The sequence below is a fragment of the Macaca thibetana genome, chromosome 20 (assembly GCF_024542745.1).
Source record: "Macaca thibetana thibetana isolate TM-01 chromosome 20, ASM2454274v1, whole genome shotgun sequence".
Taxonomy (NCBI): Eukaryota; Metazoa; Chordata; class Mammalia; order Primates; family Cercopithecidae; genus Macaca; species Macaca thibetana.
Window position 1 is genome coordinate 64,017,829 of NC_065597.1, and position 19,522 is coordinate 64,037,350.

Here is a 19,522-nt window from a genome sequence, read left to right on the forward strand (position 1 = left end):
GCACATTAGGTGGACTTTCACTGCTGGATGTGTGGGAAAAACTGCAACAGTGAGAAGCAGTGGCAGGGCCACATCTCCTCCGAGAAGCACAAAGAGAAGGTTTTCCATACCGAGGACGACCAGTACTGCTGGCAGCACCGCTTCCCAACAGGCTATTTCAGTATTTGTGATAGGTATGTAGGTTTCTACAGTTTTCCATGTCAGAATTGCTGATCTCAAATTTTCACGGACATGTCAGTTGACACGGAATACCTGGGTGTTAAAGTTCTAATGTTGCTGTGCTCTGACAGACCCTGAAAAATTCTTGGGTTTTGGCTCAAAGTGTTTCATTGCTCATCAAACCATTCCTTTCACTCTTCTTAGATTATATGAAAAGATTTAATAGTCTTCCAATACTAATTTGAAATGTCTTAGGATAATTGAATAGAGAAGCATGTTCATTCCAATTTGCCCAAATGACCTTTGTGTTCACAGCTGTGATTCTCAAACCTTTTGCCACAACCTTTGCTCACAGTAAATGTTCATCAGATTTGAGATGGCTTTTACATTATATTTAAAATCTAGAACTTAGATCAAAGGAAGATGTTAGTATGTATCACTCCTTTGTTTAAGTTTTCTTAGAAAGTTTTTCAACGCGGCCGGGCATGGTGGCTCACGTCTGTAATCCCAGCACTTCGGGAGGCTGAGGTGGTTGGGTCACTTGAGGCCAGGAGTTTGAGACCATCCTGGCCAACATGGTGAAACCCTGTCTCTACTAAAACTGCAAAAATTAACTGGGCGTGGTGGCAGGTGCCTGTAATCTCAGCTACTCAGGAGGCTGAGGCAGGACAATCACTTGAACCCAGGAGGCGGAGGTTGTAGTCAGCTGAGGTTGCACCACTGTACTCCAGCCTGGGCAACAGAGTGAGACTCTGTCTCAAAAAAAAAAAAAAAAAAAAAGTTTTTCAGTGAAAAACTAAGTAATTCTGAATTGCTCATTTTATTAAATCACTGTTAATATTTAATTCCCTAATTTAGATCCATGTGATCCTTAAAACTATTGAAGACATTTTTTTCCTTGATGCCACCTCTGATTTCTTTATACTACATCAGGAACAACTATAGTCTTTTTTCTCCTGTCAGTCAGTACTTTTCATAGAGTACATTTAAATAAAGTACTGATTTTTCTATTGTAGATGTCATGGCTATAAAATAATTACCTTTCTAGGCTTGAGATTCCTAACTAAAAGTTGCATGCAAATCATAAAGCTAGTGAAGTATACAGTTTCAAGAATCATGACACGATCTTTAGAAACAACTTGTGGACACTGAGCACCTGACTTGTCCTCACAGGTATATGAATGGCACCTGCCCAGAAGGAAACAGCTGTAAATTTGCACACGGAAACGCCGAACTTCATGAATGGGAAGAAAGAAGAGATGCCCTAAAGATGAAGCTCAACAAAGCACGAAAAGATCACTTAATTGGCCCAAATGATAATGACTTTGGAAAATATAGTTTTTTGTTTAAAGATTTAAACTAATATGCTGGCTTTTATGTATGATACCTAATCAGAGCATTGACCAGAAAAATTGAAAGTGTTCTAAGGCACATAGCAGAGGAGCTGCAGATTTTCTGCTTGTATTGGCGTATATCGTTCCTCCTGAGCAGCAACCCACAGTAGGTAGGAAAATGGGCTGTTTCACAGGCCTGGCCACGCTTTCACAGAACCATTGGCATCAGATGGTGAAGTGACTGCTACCCGGTTGCCATCTGTTGAACAGACTTTTGGATGAAGTGTGTTGGGGAAGAGGATAAGGTTATATCTAGGACAACTCTTTGAGTTGGTCCTTCATATAAGAATCATGATGGTAAGAGAATAAACACTTGTACTGGGGTCAGAATACATGATGGATGAAATTCTTTACATGTTTTAGCAGAATGAATTTGTTTAATATAATAAAGTTTGCTACTTATCTGTATGTAGGTTGCTAAAAAGGATTTTCTTAACTCAGATTTTAAGCCAAATAACCATTTAACACTAGTATTTGTTAAATGGGGTATTTTTCTGTATTTGTATGTTTCACTATAATAAGGGAATTAAGGATAATGTGCATTGAGAATATTTTGAAAAATAATTAATTGACTCAAATTTTATTTCTTGGTCTTTTGCTGTTTAAATGATGATTTTGAAAGATTAAACTTGTACTGTTGGTATTGTGTTAGTGTATGGACCAATACTGCCTGTAATAAAGATTTTATATATAGATGCCTTTCATTTTTTTCCTGTGGTCCTTTCCCACAAAGAATTGTTGAAACTGGGTACAAAAATCAAGTTGATTTTTTCAAAAACATTTTCATTTAGGCAGTGACTGACAGAATGCAAATTGGGACATGAAAGCAGCTTTTGACTTTGCCCTCCTCTCCTCTGAATTTGGGCTGTGGGACTCTCACTGATCGATTCGTCTAGGTAGCTCTTCCTGGGGCTCCCGTGTTCCATTCAAATGAGCTACATGAGCAGGGAGAAAAATGGTCAGCTGGTAAGACTTGGGCTGTGGAATACCACCAAGATGGCTGTTTGGCATAACACTTTTGATAGGGCTCAGAGACTTTAAAGACAGGATCTACTGGGCTGTGATGTAGCAAGCCTTTAAACCCTTAAGCAAAGTCACTTCCTCATGGGAACGTTGAATGTGTGGGATGTGGGGAAATAGAAAAGGGTCTTTTTTCTGTGTGAGCCGACCAATGGAGAGGAGGGCATGGCTGCAAGGAGTTAGAGAAGTAGAGTGACATGGGATGCCATCTGTGACTTCAAAAATACTAGGAGAGTCTCTGGTTCCCTCCATGTGTCAGGGGGCAGTGGAGGCCAGTCACTGAACAAAAGGCATCAGGAATGCATCTTTTTTTAAATTTTATTTTATTATTATTTTTTATTTTTTAGACAGAGCCAGACTCTGTCACCCAGGCTGGAGTGCAGTGGCCGGATCTCAGCTCACTGCAAGCTCTGCCTCCCAGGTTCACGCCATTCTCCTGACTCAGCCTCCTGAGTAACTGGGACTACAGGCGCCCGCCACCACGCCCGGCTAATTTTTTGTATTTTTAGCAGAGACAGGGTTTCACCACGTTAGCCAGGAGGGTCTCGATCTCCTGACCTCGTGATCTACCCGGCTTGGCCTCCCAAAGTGCTGGGATTACAGGCATGAGCCACCGGGCCTGGACCGAAGTGGTTTTTTTTTTTTTCAGACGGAGTCTAGCTCTGTTGCCCAAGCTGGAGCTGCAGTGGCGCGATCTCGGCTCACTGCAAGCTCCGCCTTCCGGGTTTACGCCATTCTCCTGCGATCTCGGCTCACTGCAAGCTCCGCCTCCCGGGTTCACGCCATTCTCCTGCCTCCCGAGTAGCTGGGACTACGTTGAGCCACGGCGCCTGGCCTCAGGATTGCATCTTAACTAAAAAATAATCGTGTGTTAGGGTGATGTTTTCTGTAGAATGAAATGGTGTGTTATTCTGCTGAGTTTCCCTAAGTCTGCTGATGGTTGTTACGTTTTTTTCCTTCCATGTACTTTCTCCCAAACTCCTTATGTCCTCTTTTTCCAGGGGGAATAGATAATAAAAAGTTGTCTCTGGGCCAGGCACAATGGCTCACACCTGTAATCCCAGCATTTTGGGAGGCCGATAAGGGAGGATCACTTGAGGTCAGGAGTTCAAGAATACCTTGGTCAACATGGTGAAACCCCGTCTCTACTAAAAATACAAAAAGTCGCCGGGTGCCTGTAATCCCAGTTATTTGGGAGGCTGAGGCAGGAGAATCACTTGAACCTGGGAGGTGGAGGTTACTGAGATCAGACAGTATCTCACTCTGTAGCCCAGGCTGGAGTGCAGTGTCACGATCTCAGCTCACTGCAACCTTCACCTACCAGGCTCAAGCGATCCTCCCACCTCAGTCTTCTGAGTAGCCGGGATTACAGGCACACACCACCATGCCTGGCTAGAGATGGGGGCTTCATCAGGTAGGTCTCGAATTCCTGGTCGCAAGTGATTCCCCCACCTCAGTTTCCCGAGTAGCCGGGATTACAAGCATACACCACCATGCCTGGCTAGTTTTTGTATTTGTGGTAGAGATGGGGCTTCACTAGATAGGTCTCGAATTCCTGGTCTCAAGTGATTCCCCCACCTCAGTCTCCCAAAGTTCTAGGATTACAGGTGTAAGTCACCGCACCCAGCCTGTTTAATGACTAAAAAGCCAGTTGCTTTACCCTTTGGAATCTAGGCTAAAAACCACCTTTGACGATCCTGAGTGTTGAGATTTTTTCCCCAAACTCCCCCTACATTTTCTGTGCTTCAGCTTTCCACCTTCTCAGCAATTCTCTAAGCTCTAAACCATCTTTTTGGTAAATTCCATTTCTGCTAACTCAGCCAGTTTCATGCTCTGGTTTGCAGCTAAGAACCCTGCCTGCCACACAGCCTTGGTCTCAGCATTAGGAAGTTAATTACTCTGGTGAGATCACACCCCATCCTACAAGTGCGGGGTTTACTGCAGCAGCTTTGGAGAAGAATGTGGTGCACAGTGGGGGATAAAAAGAAAGGGGAAAAAAAGTGAACAAGCAAACTCCAATCCCATTTTATTAGCAGAGGAAAGTAATAACTAGTGTGTCAACTTAGGCATGTTATCTCATTTTTTTTTAATGTTTAAAAAATGATTGAGATACAATTCAGTTGACAAACCACCATTTGTAAGCATATGATTCAGTGGTGTTTAGCATATTCACAATGTTGTGCTATAACCACCACAATCAATTTTAGAGTATTTTCATTACCTAAATAAAACCCACATGCCTTAGCCATCACTCCCAGAATCTACACACTCGTCCTGCCTCTCAAGCTAACCTGCCTTCTGTCTCCAGGGATTCTCTTATTCTAGACATTTCATATAAATGGAATCATACAATACGTGGCCTTTTACGACTGGCTTCTTTCTTTAGCATAATTCTCCAAGGCTCACCTGTGTCGTGGCATGTATCAGTACTTCATTACTTTTTTTTTTTTTTGAGATGGAGTTTCGCTCGTCACCCAGGCTGAAGTGCAATGGCGCAATCTTGGCTCACTGCAACCTCTATCTCCTGGGTTCAAGCAATTCTCCTGCCTCAGCCTCCTGAGTAGCTGGGATTACAGGCATACACCACCACACCCAGCTAATTTTTTTTGTATTTTTTGTAGAGATGGGGGTTTCACCATGTTGGTCAGGTTGGTCTTGAACTCCTGACCTCAGGTGATCCACCAGCCTCGGCCTCCCGAAGTGCTGGGATTACAGGCATGAGCCACTGTGTCCAGTGGTACGTCATTACTTTTTATAGCCACATAATACTCCACTATTTGGATGGACCACATTTTTAAAAAATCCATTTGTCGGTTGATGGACATTTGGGTTGTTTCTGCTTTTTGGCTATTGTGAATATCAACAGTGTTGTGCAAGAGTTGTGACCTCAGTTTTGTTTGGCTGTAGTGAGCTATCTCATCTGCCCTGAAGGTGTGGAGGCTGTAGGTGAATCTTTCCTACCCTCAGGGACCCCTTCTCTGCACAGTGCTCCCACTCTGTAACCAAGGCATCCTGGACAGGGGGGCCGCTGCCCGGAGGTGCCCACCCCTCTCCATCACTCACCCTTCCTGGAGCTTCCTATCCTGTGAGGACTGTTTGCATAGAGCCCCCAGCCTTTGTTTTGATTTAGCTCCAGGGACCTGCACCAATTGGGAAATTGAAGGAGGGCAGTTAGGGCAGGTTTCAAATACTCTTTTGGTTTTTTTCGAGACAGTCTTGCTCTGTTCCCAGGCTGGAGTGCAGTGGCACAACCTTAGCTCACTGTATCACCGTAGCCTCAACCTTCTGGGCGCAAGTGATCTCCTGCCTCAGCCCCCCGAGTAGCTAGGACTACCGGCATGCACCACCGTGCCCAGCTAATGTTTTTTGTATTTTATTTTTTGTAGAGTTGGCGTCTCACTATGTTACCCAGGCTGATCTCCAGCTCCTGGGCTTAAGCAATCCTCTCACCTTGGCCTCCCAAAGTGCTGGGATTACAGGTGAGAACCACCGTGCCTGATGCCTCAGACACTTTAGTTGGCCTGGGGAGATGAGAATACGCACTGCTTTATTTGATGCAAGGGATGAATGCCCATTTCTAGAAAACCCATTCTGTGGTGATGATACAAAGTCTCCAAGAACACAAACACCATTTTCCAGAGTACCCAGGCCAAGGACCTGCCCTTTTCTTCTGCATAATCTGCTGTCTTGTGTTGTTAGGCATTCCAAGTAAAGGCTTGGAAGCTTTCAAAATTAATAAGCACTGCCAACATGGTGAAACCCCGTCTCTACTAAAAATACAAAAATTAGGCCGGGTGTGGTGGCTCATGTTTGTAATCCCAGCACTTTGGGAGGCTGAGGTGGGCAGATCACCTGAGGTCAGGAGTTTGAGACCAGCCTGACCAACATGGAGAAACCCCATCTCTACTAAAAATACAAAATTAGTGGTGGCATGTGCCTGTAGTCTCAGCTACTCGGGAGACTGAGGCAGGAGAATCTTTTGAACCTGGGAGGCAGAGGTTGCAGTGAGCTGAGGTTGCACCACTGCACTCCAGCCTGGGCGACACAGCGAGACTGTCTTGAAAAAAACAAAATCAAAATTAATAAGCATTAGTTCTCTCTGGCTGCAAGGAAGGATTAATATGGAGGAAATACATGGCCATGCGTCACAGGGACATGTTCTGAGAAACATATTGTTAGGGGATATCAGTGGTGTGTCAATATCCGTAGAGTACACGCACACAAACCTAGACAGTATAGCCTACTACATGCCTAGGCTATAGCTATATACTATATGCTCTAGGCTACAAACCAGTACAGCATGTTACTATACTAAATATCTTAGACAACTGTAACACAGTGATATTTGTGTATCTAAATTTACCCAAACATAGAAAAGGTATAGTGGGCTGGGCCTGGTGGCACAGGCCTTTAATCTCAGCACTTTGGGAGGCCAAGGCAGGCAGATCACTTGAGGTCAGGAGTTCACCAGCCTGGCCACCATGACAAAACCCCATCACTACAAAACATACAAAAATTAGCCAGACATGGTGGCACACGCCTGTAATCCCAACTACTTGGGAGGCAGAGGCATGAGAATTGTTTGAACCCAGGAGGTGGAGGTTGTAGTGAAGCAAGATGGTGCCACTGCACTCCAGCCTGGTTGACAGAGCAAGACTCTGTGAAAGAAAAGAAAAAGTACAATAAAAACAGTATCATAATTTTCTGGGACCACTGTTACAGCACATGACACGTATATTCCTCTGCCCCATTCCCTCCTCAAACCCCCAGCAACTTGATCTTGGTATAAAAAGTAGCCAAGAGGCTGGGAGTGGTGGCTCATGCCTGTAATCCCAGCACTTTGGGAGGCCAAGGCGGGTGGATCACCTGAGGTCAGGAGTTTGAGACCAGTCTGGCCAACATGGTGAAACCCTGTCTCTACTAAAAATATAAAAATTACCCAGGCGTGGTGGTGGGTACCTATAATTCCAGCTACTCGGGACGCTGAGGCAGGAGAATTGCTTGAACCCAGGAGACGGAGGTTGAAGTAAGCCGACACGGTGCCACTGCACTCCAGCCTGGTTGATAGAGTGAGACTCCATCTCAGAAAAATAAATAAATTTAAAAAAAAAAAAAGTGGCTAGGAAAAGCTCAGATACAAGTTGGTGTGGACAAGTTAGGGCTAACCTAACCTTTGAAAAGCAGTACAGCCTGACCCCAAAGGCCTAGTGTATTTTGAAACAAATTTATAATTGTTTCGGAAGAACGTTCTGGGCCAGCTACAGTGGCTCAGACTTGAGATCCCAGAACTCTGGGAGTCCAGAGCAGGAGGATCACTGGAGGCCAGGAGTTCAAGACCAGCCTGGGCAACACAGTTAGATCCCATCTCTACAAAAAATAAAAAAGAACGTTCTGCTGCCAGAGCAGCGCCCCAGTTGCTCAGAAAGTGAAGAGGAAAGGAGGCATTCTTTTATTAATCCAGGGTGGTTTCCGGCCAGTAAGACACTGCCTTGCATTTGCTCACAAAGGACTGTGGGTTTCGTGAGACAAACCACAGACAACAAAAGTACTTTGGACCTTACGAAGCCCTGTGCAAATGTCAGATGTCTTACGGAAGTGTAGGGTAAATTCTGTTCCAGCAACCTACAGTGAATGAGGACACTGGTGACTTTTGACCATATTTATTTTCTTTAGCAATAAATTGTGTAATTCTAATCTACACAAAGGAATCAACAGAAGTATAAATGGCAAATTAGAAGGTTAAAAAAACTCTCTATATTTTTTCTCTTAGCTTTTTAAAACAAGATTAACACTGTATGGTTGGGTTTGTAACATAGATAATAAGGGTAATAATAACAAAGGGGATGAGAGACAAGTTAAAAATAATTAAAGGAATTAATGTTATACTAGAAAATACCTACTTTCTGCAAAATAAGGCAGTAAAGAAGGAACAAAAAGATGCGACAGGTGGGTGAAGTGGCTCATGCTTTTACATAATCCTAACGCTTTGAGAGGCCGAGGTGGGAGGATCGCTTGAGCCCAGGAGTTCAAGACCAGCCTAGGCAACATGGAGAGACCTTGTCTCTACAAAAAGTTAAAAAAAAAAAAAAAAAAAAATAGCTGGGCGTAGCGGCACACATCTGTGTTGCCTACTACTTGGGAGTCTGAGGGGGGTGGATCGCTTGAGCTGGGGTTGTCAAGCCTGCAGTGAGCTATGATTGCGCCATTGCACTCCAGCCTGGGTGACACCAGACCCTGTATCAAAAAACAACCAAAAAAAAAGGAGATACAGAAAACAGGTAGGAAAATGGTTGGTGTACATGAACTCCCAACATGTTGGGCCTGGGTGGTTGACACATTAAACGTCTGGCCAACCGAGCAAGACAGCCATTGATTGCCCCATTCTACACCCACAGAAGCAGAACCAGACAGGAAGTGATGAGATTTGCACCTGGGTCACATAGCCGACCTGTGGCAGCGGTGGCGTCTCAACTACTGGCTGTTTGCTGTGCCTTTTGTTTGTGGCATAACACCATATTGTCTTAATGCCCTCGAAAGTTTATTTGTCTAGTTTGTAGTTATTGACATTGGAAGACAAGTCTTTTTTTTTTTTTTTTTTTTTTGGGACAGAGTCTCTCTCTCTCTCTTGCCCAGGCGGGAGTGCAATGGCGCGATCTCCGCTCACTGCCAACCTCCGCCTCCCGGGTTCGAGCAATTCTCTGCCTCAGCAGCTGGGATTACAGGCGCCCGCCACCACGCCCGGCTAATAGTTTTGTATTTTTAGCAGAGACGAGGTTTCACCATGTTGGCCAGGCTGGTCTCGAACTCCTGGTCCCACATAATCTGCCCGCCTTGGCTTCCCAAAGTGCTGCGATTACAGGCTTGAGCCACTGCGCTCGGCCGTGTTTTTTTTTTTTTCCTTCAGTTAAGTGGGGATAAAAACCGGCACCTACGTGCTTCGGGGCCTGTAGTGAGAATGGACACGATTGCTGCTGTCGTTACGGCTCCTAAAACCCAGCGCGGCGAGACGAGACTACAGTGGTATCAACGTTCCAAATGTCTCCCGCGGGCCTGATCCCAAAGCAGCAGTTTTTCCACGTCCCGCGACAGCGCCTGCGCAGACTCCGCGAGCCGGGTCGCGGCCGGTGAGACGAAGGCGGGGCTGCGGGCGGGGCAGGCTTCCGCGCATTTACGTAGTGTGTAGGGCGTGGCCCGTTGGGGGCGGGGATTTGGGCAGTGTCGGCGCCCGAGCGGACTCCGTGAGCGGTGGGAGGAGCCGTGTGCTCTGGGGTGTGAGCTGGGGCGGACCCTGAGGCGGCGGCGCGGCTGACGTGGAGTGTCCGGGTTAGCGGGAGCGGCGAGCTGCGGGATTGGGGAGCGACGGGCCGGGCCGGGCCTTCGGGCCCGAGGCGGCGGCGGCGGCGGCGGCGGCGGTATAAAGCCGGCGACGGGGAGCATGTAATGTCGGAATGCGGAGGCCGCGGCGGCGGCGGCAGCAGCAGCAGCGAGGACGCCGAGGACGAGGGAGGGGGTGGCGGCGGCCCCGCGGGCTCCGACTGCCTCAGCCCGAGCCCGGCCCCGGCCACAGCGTCCTCGGCGGGGCGACTCCGTCGCGGGCTGCGTGGCGCCTCCCTCATGGCGCGCCAGCGGCCCGAGCTGCTCTGCGGGGCCGTGGCGCTCGGCTGCGCGCTGCTCCTCGCCCTCAAGTTCACCTGCAGGTGAGGCGGCCCGGACCCCGGGGCCCCTGTGCGGCTCTCCCCCTGCTCTGCCGCCTGGAGCCTGCAGGGCCGGGTCGCAGCGGCCTCCGCCCGGGAAGTCGGGCCTGACCTTGCCCAGGACTGCTGGCCCCTCCTGGAGCCTGCAGCCACGGCCTCCCACCTTCCCCTTGCCCCGGCCCGCCCGCGGACAATATGGCGAGGCTTCCGGGTGCAGCCCCGCGCCCCGTCGTCCCGCTTTAGTGCCGAGGGAGGAGGGTCAGGGGTGCTTCTCACCTGTGGGAGTCTCTAGGGGTGGACCTGTCACTTCGGCCCAGGCTGTAGGACTCTAATTTCTCACCGATTTAATTCCCCTTAAGCTTCCGGTGTAAGTGATCCACAACCGTCTGAGAATTCCAGACCGCTTTTAGAATTCCCGCTCTCATTGATCAAACGATCATTATTATTTTGAGACGGAGTCACGCTCTGTCGCCCAGGCAGGAGTGCAGTGGTGCGATCTCGGCTCACTGCAATCTCCGCCTCCCGGGTTCAAGGGGTTCTCCTGCCTCAGCCTCTCGAGTAGCTCGGATCACAGGCTCGCGCCACCATGCCTGGCTAATTTTTGTATTTTTAGTAGAGACGGGGTTTCACCATGTTGGCCAGGCTGGTCTCGAACTCCTAACGTCACGTGATCCACCCGCCTTGGCCTCCCAAAATGCTGAGATTTACAGCCTAGAGCCCCGGCACCCGGCCTGATCTAACGATTATTTATCTGCGCCTATTATGTGCCGGACACTTGTCCAGGCGAACTCTTTGCTCCCTTGAGTGGATGGGACAGTGAGCAAGTAAACATAATATAATTTTTTAAAGCTTCAGTGCTATGCAGGGCATAGAAACGATGGCGGTGAGGAAAGACTTCCTAAGGAAGTGACATTGAAGCTTATACAAAAAGGAGAAGGGACCAGCGCTGGGAAGATCTGGGGGGAGCGTGTCCAAGGTAGAGCGAACAGCAAATGTGGAGGTTCTGAGGCTGGGCAAGCTTGGTGTTTCCCTGGAATTGATAAAAAGACCTGACAGTAGGCTGGGGTGTAGGGAGTAGGTAAATGAAAGCTCATGTGTGTCTTTTCAGGAATGCACACACATACAAAATTAACTTTATATTTCAGGTGTACTTCTGGTCTCCCAAATCAACGGTGGGTCTTTTGGGATCCCAATTTGTGAGATCTGTATTGCTGCTATGATCATAATCTGTGATTTCACGTTGGAACATTTTTTAGTTTATTTAGCACGGTATGCGGCTGGTTGTCAAAGAGGTGTCAAAAGATTGGGGATTTTAGTGGAAAGATAAATTATAGTAACTCTCAGCATTTTCCATGGGCCAGGTACTGTACTGTCAGCAGGGTTTCTCAGTCTTGGCACTGTTGATATTTTGGGTCAGATAGTTCTGTGTTGTGGGGGCTGCCCTGTGCACTGTAGGATGTTTAGCAGCATCCCCGGCCTCTATCCACTAGATACCAGTAGCACACCCCACAAGATGTAACAACCCCCAATGGCTTCAGACATTGTTAGATGTCCCCTGGGAGCAGAACTGCCTGCTTGGGAACCACTGTTTCCATGAATGCATTTATTCATTTAATACATAATTGAGAGCCTAGTATGGGTGTCATTTAAATCTCACAGAACCCATTAAAGTTCGAATATACTGTTATCTTTCCCAATGCACAGATGAAGGAGTCCAGCCTTGGTGATGTTTCAGCCCCAAATCACACCCACATGTTAAGTGACTGAGCTGGAATTTGAATCATTTATTGTTAGGACCTAGATTCTTAACCTTGTACTTTATTATTGTCTCCCACAAGGACAATGTACAAAGTATTTTAGAAGGTAGAGTGTTGCGAGGTGATATTTAGGTTCAAATTAGGAAGAGAGGTTCCCCACTCCAGGGGTGTGGAGTTTATTTACATCGGTTTGTTAAAGTATGGAAATAATGGTTAATGTTTGTTCTGAGACAGCATGACTTAATTGATATGGAAGTCCTTTGAGATTCAGAAGGAAGAGAGTAAATCCAGTTACTAGAGTAGGCAAAATGAAATCCTTTCTTGCTTCAGGCAAGGAGCGTGAACCAGTAAATGGCTGCTGCTTCATCTTCTTTCTGTGTCACTGGCAAATTTGACCATCTTTGAATAGACTCAGATTAATTTTTTTAGGGTCATCTTTGAATGATGTGATGATACTATTTATTGATGTACAACTGGCTAACATTTCTACCTCCCTTATCCTCTTTCACTTTTAAGATCTTTTCTTTAATAAGGCTTAAGGGAGAATAGGATTTTTTTAAATCTCAGCTCACCGCAACCTCCACCTCCTGGGATCAAGTGATTCTCCTGCCTCAGCCTCCTGAATAGCTGGGATTACAGGTGCGCACCACCACACCCAGCTAATTTTTGTATTTTTAGTAGAGATGAGGTTTCACCATGTTGACCAGGCTAATCTCGAACTCCTGACCTCAGATGATCCTCCTACCTCAGCCTGTCAAAGTGCTCGGATTACAGGCGTGAGCCACCGCTCCTGGCCTAGGAATTTTTTTTTTTTTTTTAATTTTTACGAACAGCTCCAGGCTTGAAATAAATGACTGCTCTCTTCAAGTCTGTGGCTCGGCTGAGTTCAAACCAGATAATATGGAAAAGGTTGATTTGAAGTTGAGCCACAGTGAATAATTGTGCATTTCTGGGCATCTAATCTTTACTTACCTCTGTCTCTTCATCCTGCTCACCTTTCTTTTACCTTGATTTAGAGGCAAAAAAAAATTGTGTGTAGATACATATATATGTATACATGTATTTATTTTGCTTTATTCCATTTTGTAATTTCAAAGCTGCCTCAAATGGTCTTTGCAAGGAAGTGATGTAAGGTATGAATTTCATATGAAAATTGGGGTTTCAACAGGCTTTTTTTTCTTTATGTTGCCCAGGCTGGAGTGCAGTGGCTATTCATAGGTGCAATTATGGCATGCTACAGCCTCAGACTGCGGGGCTCAAGTAATTCTCCTGCCTCAGCCTCCAGAGTATAGTAGTAGCTGGGACTATAGGCACATGCCACTGGCTCAGCAACAACAGGCCGCCTTATTTGCAACCAACTCTTGAGTTTTTTGTACACGAGACATAACCCTCATCGCTGCAGGAAATCTTTGCTCTAGGTATGGTTTCTCTAAAACATGAAGCAGATTGATGAGTTAAATAGAAACTCACCAGTGTTTCTGATGGAGTTGAGGCCAGTGTTTCTTCTCCCTGGCTAATATTTGATTTTTGATTGGCCTTGTACTTTCTCTGGCCCATTTGGGAATGCTTCTGAATATGCAGAGCAAAATTATTGAGTTGCTCTTTATCCTTTCTTCTGCTGTCAGACCTACATTTTTCCTCAGATTGCGTTATCTGATGCTTACATTGTGTTTTTTTTTTTTTTTTCTTTTGAGATGGAGTTTTGCTCTTGTTTCCCAGTCTGGAGTGCAATGGAGTGATCTTGGCTTACGGCAACCCCTGCCTCCCGTGTTCAAGCGATTCTTCTGCCTCGGCCTCCCAAGTGGCTGGGATTACAGGTGTGCACCACCATGCCCGGCTAATTTTGTATTTTTAGTAGAAATGGGGTTTCACTGTGCTGGTCAGGCTGGTCTCAAACTCCTGACCTCATGTGATCCACCCGCCTCGGCCTCCCAAAGTGCTGGGATTACAGGCCTGAGCCACCACGCTTGGCCATATGCAGTTTGAATGGTAGAAAAATAATTTCTCCAAAGAGTAGAATTTTGGATCTCTTGAAAACATGTCCCTTTTTTTTTTTTCCTGTAGTGCCTTCCTCACCTCTTACATGGCTATCTTCTTGTCATTCAGGTCTCAGAGCTTAAATTATAGCACCTCCCAAACCACCACGCCATCAGAGTAGCTGCCGTGTCCTTCTGTATATCACTTTGTTAAATTTTTCACATAGCAGCGAGCATGTTGTATATTTTTATTTTTTACACATTTGATGTTTTTCTTGTCTTCCTCCCCTAGAAAGTGATCTGCTCGACAACACACAGTGCTAGCTGCTGCAGCCTCAGTGCTTATTCCCAAAGCATAGTCACAGCTGCTCAGTAAAGAATTTTTGAATAATTGTGTAAGTGATTGAGTTTTTCGGGTTATGAAGGCATTCTGCGTAGACTGAAAGCTCTCTGATTGAAAGTTAAAATATTTGAGTGAATAAATAGGTGACTTGCTCCGTTGAATACTTCTGCCTGTTCTGGAATTTCATATAAATGCAGTCATAGTGCATGTACTCTTTAGCACCTTTTTCACTCAGCATAATCATTTTGAGACTCATCCCAGTTATAACATATATGAGTAGGTTTTGTTTTTCGTTTTTATTGTGGAGTAACAATTAAGTAAACTGGGGTAAGAATATACCCCAGTTAACATTTTACGTCATGAGTCATGCCAGCTTTCTTATGCTTACTGTTTACATAGTTTTTCTTTTCTTATCCTTATGCCTTTATCCTACATCTTTATATTTAAACTATATCTTGTTTAGATAGTACATAATTGGGTCTTGCTTTATCCTGTCTGGCAGTCTGTTCCTCCCAATTAGGTTGCTTCCTTTTTTTCTTTTTTTTTTTTTTTTTGAGAGGCGTAGTCTTGCTCTGTTGCCCAGGCTGAGTGCAGTGGTGTGATCTCAGTTTACTGCAACGTACACGATTCTCCTGCCTCAGCCTTCCAAGTAGCTGGGACTACAGGCCCCAGCCACCACGCCCAGCTAATTTTTTGTATTTTTTTAGTAGAGACCGGGCTTCACCGTGTTAGCTAGGATGGTCTCCATCTTCTGACCTCGTGATCTGCCCAGCTCGGCTTCCCAAAGTGCTATGGTTACAGGCGTTAGCCACTGCACCTGGCCCCTCCTTTTACATGTAACGTAATTGTTGATGTAGTTGGGTTTAAGTGTACCTTTGTGCTCGTCGTTTTCCATTTGTACCTTCTGGCTTCTTGTTCCTTCCTTTCTTTTTTTTTTTAGATGGAGTTTTGCTCTTGTCACCTAGGCTGGAGTGCAATGGTGCAATCTCGGCTCTCTGCAACCTCTGCCTCCTGAGTTCAAGCGATTACAGGCGCCTATCACCACATCCAGCTACTTTTTTATTTTGAGTAGAGATGGGGTTTCACCATGGCCAGGCTGGTCTTGAACCCCTGACCTCAGGAGATCTGCCTGCCTCAGCCTCCCAAAGTGCTGGGATTACAGGTGTGAGTCAACCGCGCCTGGCCTCCTTTACTTTCTTTGGGGTTAATCTAATCGTTTTTTAGGTTTCCATGTTTATATTCTCTATTTATCTCGTTTAGATAGTGCATAATTGGGTCTCCATTGTTTCTTAGCAAACCTGCTATAATCGTTTTATGGTATGTGAGTGCAGCTACATGGACAGCTCAGGGTGTTTACTAGGGCCCTTCTACTTGGTGGAATGCAGCCTGGGCCTAGACCTTTAGGTCTTGATGAGGAAAGTTACTTCTTACCTCTTGTTTGTCCAGTGTTATTTTCTTTTTCCTCCTGATCTTGTGGGAAACTCAAGTGTTCAAAAAGCCCATTTTCCAGTTAAATAGGCTGTTGCTTTGTTACTCATCTTCATTAGTCTTAGGATTATGATATATATCTGGAGGAATGTATATTATTGTTTAATTGTTACTGTTAGCTGAATGCCCTGGATAAGTACAAGCCAACTCCAGCTAATAAGCTTAATGTTTTCTCAAAGTTGAGTTCACTGTGAGCATCTCCCATGGAAATCATTAGTGGCAGTGTACATGCTCCCTCACCGTAATTCTGAGCTCGCATGCTGGTGGTTCTAAACCCTTGGAGATAAGTGGCTTCTTTGGAGAGCCAGGCTGCAGAAAAAGGAGGATGAAGTCTTTGAGGTGTGGGGGGCAGGCATATGGATTATTCAAAGACATCCTCCTCTGCTCTCCACTGCCCTTCCAGCCTATACCTAGGGGACAGAATCTCAGAGAATTGTTTCCAACATATTATTCATGTCTTGCATTTGCTCAGCCAGATGTTGCCTTTCTAGGGCAGTGATTTTGGGACTCCATTTTCTTATTCAAAAGAGGATTTTTCTTTTAAGCTTCGTTCTGTTTCCACAGAACTATTTTTAGAAGAAGATAAACTAAGCAATCTTTTCTGTGTTTGCTCTTTTTTAGTCGAGCAAAAGATGTGATAATACCAGCAAAGCCACCTGTCAACTTTTTCTCCCCGAGGTCTCCAGTGCTTGACCTCTTCCAGGGACAGCTGGACTATGCAGAGTACATTCGCCGGGACTCAGAGGTGGTACTGCTGTTTTTCTATGCCCCTTGGTGTGGACAGTCCATCGCTGCCAGGGCAGAAATTCAGCAAGCAGCAAGTCGGCTTTCAGACCAGGTAATGCTCACATTCAGCTTAAGAATCAAATGACTTTCAGTCCTGTATGTAGGGCAGGATGTCTCCACAGAGACACCTTGCCCAATGGGCAGACTTTGCCAAGGTGAACTCTGGGAGTCCTTTCTAAGTTACAGAGCCTTCCATAAAGCAACAGAAAGGATTTCCAAATGTGGTGATTGTAGTCTGAGGCAAGTGTGGGAGCAGATTCTGAATCTCACAACACAGGCCAGTGCTCATCCTGGGGTGCCATACTGTTTGGTTTAAACATTAAAAAAGGTAGAGGGACTGAAAATCCTAGTTCTTGCATATCCATTTGATACTTGCTAGTTAGGTTTATTTATTTATTTATATTATATTTTATTATTATTTTTTTTGAGACGGAGTGTCGCTCTGTCACTGGAGTGCAGTGGCGCGATCTCAGCTCACTGCAAGCTCCGCCTCCCGAGTTCACACCATTCTCCCGACTCAGCCTCCTGAGTAGCTGGGACTACAGGCGCCCGCCACCACACCCAGCTAATTTTTTGTATTTTTAGTAGAGACGGGGTTTCACTGTGTTAGCCAGGAGGTCTCCATCTCCTGACCTTGTGATCCACCCGCGTTGGCCTCCCAGAGTGCTGGGATTACAGGCTTAAGCTACCACGCTCGGCCGCTAGTTAGGTATTTCAGGTAAGAAAATTTATGTATGATATGACTACATTGTAACAAGGCCGACCTTTTTAATATTTGGACCAGAACTATATTCAACAGATAAGGAATGCCACCTTTGGGCTAGGTAAGAAAGATATATAGGCAAATAAGTCACCTGTTATGGCAGTGGTTTTCAGCCCAGTGGACCCCAGTTGCACTTTAGAAAATAAGTATTTTTTGATGTCCCCTTTTCTTCCTGAAAAAGAATTCATAGATGATAAATTTTTCCTATACATGTAATTTCAAAATAATCTAATGCACTGACTGGAACATAAAGTTGGGGGGGAAAAAGTAATTTGTAACTAAATTGTATATATTTTAGTATATAAGTGCACAGTCAGAACGGGTCCATATACCTTTATGTAGAACCGCTGTGAGTGGGATAGTTACAAATGTAGACTGATAAAGGTGATATGTTGGTGACTTACCTGCCATAGGGACAGTGCTCTTAGTAGTTGATTATCCTAAATGGTGAACAATCTTGGTAAAATCCTGAACCACACAAAGCCCTTTCTGCTCTCAGTTTACATAGAAGTTGCTTTCCTGAAAAATCCAGTGAACACAAAAAGCATGCTTTAGATTCACATGTAAAATGGAGCTAGGTTCTGGGCTTGGATAATAACAGTTTTTCCCCAACATCAGTGTTTGGCAGGCATTTTGAACTCCTTTGGAATGCTATGGATGATTCTTCTGTGTGCAAAGCAGGTTTGAGTGTAGCAGGACATCTACCAATGGCCCTGCCCTACATATGCACTGTAGCTTCCCCCAGTCATTGCAGCAAGCAAAAAGCATCCCACAGATTTCTGAGACTCTCCTGCTCAGAACCACTGATCTGAAGTAACGTGTGTAGGCAGCCGAGTTCCAGAAGTTCATTTGGAACTCTCAGTTGGTTTTTCTTAGAAACTGTGGAGCCTTCCAAATTTAGAGAACAAAGTTCATGTTGCCCATGTTGGGCACAAGAGGGAAATCTATTGTGTTTTGTTAATAAGTGTGAATTGGCTACCTTACTGTCAACCTAAGCAGTATGTCCTTCTGAGTGATGGCATTAGTATAATAATAATGATACTCTGGTGTGCCAGGCCCTGTGCTAATTCTCAACCACTTGCAAGCTGATGCTGTTAGCCCTGTTTTTCTGAAGCAGGACCGCAGGCGTAAGGGGTGAAGCAGTTTGTTTACGATCACATAGTGACAGGTGGTGGGGGTTATAGTGCAATCCAGCGACTGCTGCTGCTTTTTTTTAAAAAAGATTTCAGCTTCTTCCAAATTGAGAGCTTACTATTCCATGTACTCAGTAGGGAAAAAAGTGGGTTTATTTTTGGAAACACACAAAAATCTTTTGAACTGTACTGCATGGTAAGATTGGTAAACATGGTCCAAGTCCTGGCTGGACATCATAGATAAGAGTATGTCTTTCTTTTTCATTTTAGTGATAAATGATGACCTTTGAAAACTCAAAACAGTTTTTTTCGTACTTTCTGTTTCAGTGAGAGAGGAATAGTTCCATTTTTAATTTCATCTTTTAAATCTTGGTAACTTTTCAGTTGTTATTCACAGTCATTTGAAACCCTTTTTTGGCTCTGCAGGTGTTGTTTGTGGCAATTAACTGTTGGTGGAACCAGGGGAAATGCAGAAAACAGAAACACTTCTTTTATTTTCCTGTAATATATCTGTATCATCGGAGGTAAGAACTTGTTAAATAGCTTTCTCATTCCAGTTTGGTTTGCCAGTTTATAAATGAATTTTGCATTTTTTCTATATTAAAATATTAGATACTACAGAAAATTTAGATAATACAGATAAGCAAAAATAAAAGATCTGGATAATCCACCCCGCTTTTTAAAGCTAAACGTGGGATCAGGTAGTAATACTCTTTCCTAAACTGCTTTTCTCACTTTTTTGAGCATCTTTTCATGTCATTACACATTTTACAGCATTGTTTTTCAAAGTACCAATTACTCCAGTGTATTTCAGATATTGTAAGAGTGTTTTGTAATGTAAAAATCCACCAAGTGTCTTATCCTTTCACCTGGAGGCATAGCAGAGTCCAGAGTGTATCTTACCATCTTTTCTATTGGGAAGAAAATTACTACAGGTACACAGTCCCATGTCCACAATTCTGAAGTCACAAAGAGGGCTGAAAAATGGAAAGAGTTTTATTTTATCTTA

At 45.0% G+C, this 19,522-nt stretch overlaps 2 protein-coding genes across 9 annotated transcripts in view; both read left to right on the plus strand.

The window, feature by feature from the left end:
• The window catches only part of ZC3H7A (zinc finger CCCH-type containing 7A), a 47,954-nt gene extending 45,697 nt beyond the window's left edge, over positions 1 to 2,257 (plus strand). For all 4 annotated transcript variants that reach the window (XM_050774129.1, XM_050774131.1, XM_050774130.1 and 1 more), the window contains 2 exons: positions 10 to 173; positions 1,333 to 2,257. In XM_050774129.1, the coding sequence (XP_050630086.1) occupies positions 10 to 173; positions 1,333 to 1,522 (354 nt within the window). In that variant the 3' untranslated portion in view covers positions 1,523 to 2,257. The remainder of the gene's footprint in view (positions 1 to 9; positions 174 to 1,332) is intronic.
• Positions 2,258 to 9,808: 7,551 nt separating this feature from the next.
• The window catches only part of TXNDC11 (thioredoxin domain containing 11), a 64,144-nt gene continuing 54,430 nt past the window's right edge, over positions 9,809 to 19,522 (plus strand). For 2 of the 5 annotated variants that reach the window (XM_050774241.1, XM_050774238.1), the window contains exons 1-3: positions 9,809 to 10,270; positions 16,453 to 16,669; positions 18,940 to 19,037. In XM_050774241.1, the coding sequence (XP_050630198.1) occupies positions 10,014 to 10,270; positions 16,453 to 16,669; positions 18,940 to 19,037 (572 nt within the window). In that variant the 5' untranslated portion in view covers positions 9,809 to 10,013. Of the gene's footprint in view, positions 10,271 to 13,718; positions 13,842 to 13,892; positions 14,396 to 16,452; positions 16,670 to 18,939; positions 19,038 to 19,522 lie in introns of those variants that run through there. The other 3 variants (XM_050774237.1, XM_050774239.1, XM_050774240.1) reach the window with 3 other exon arrangements.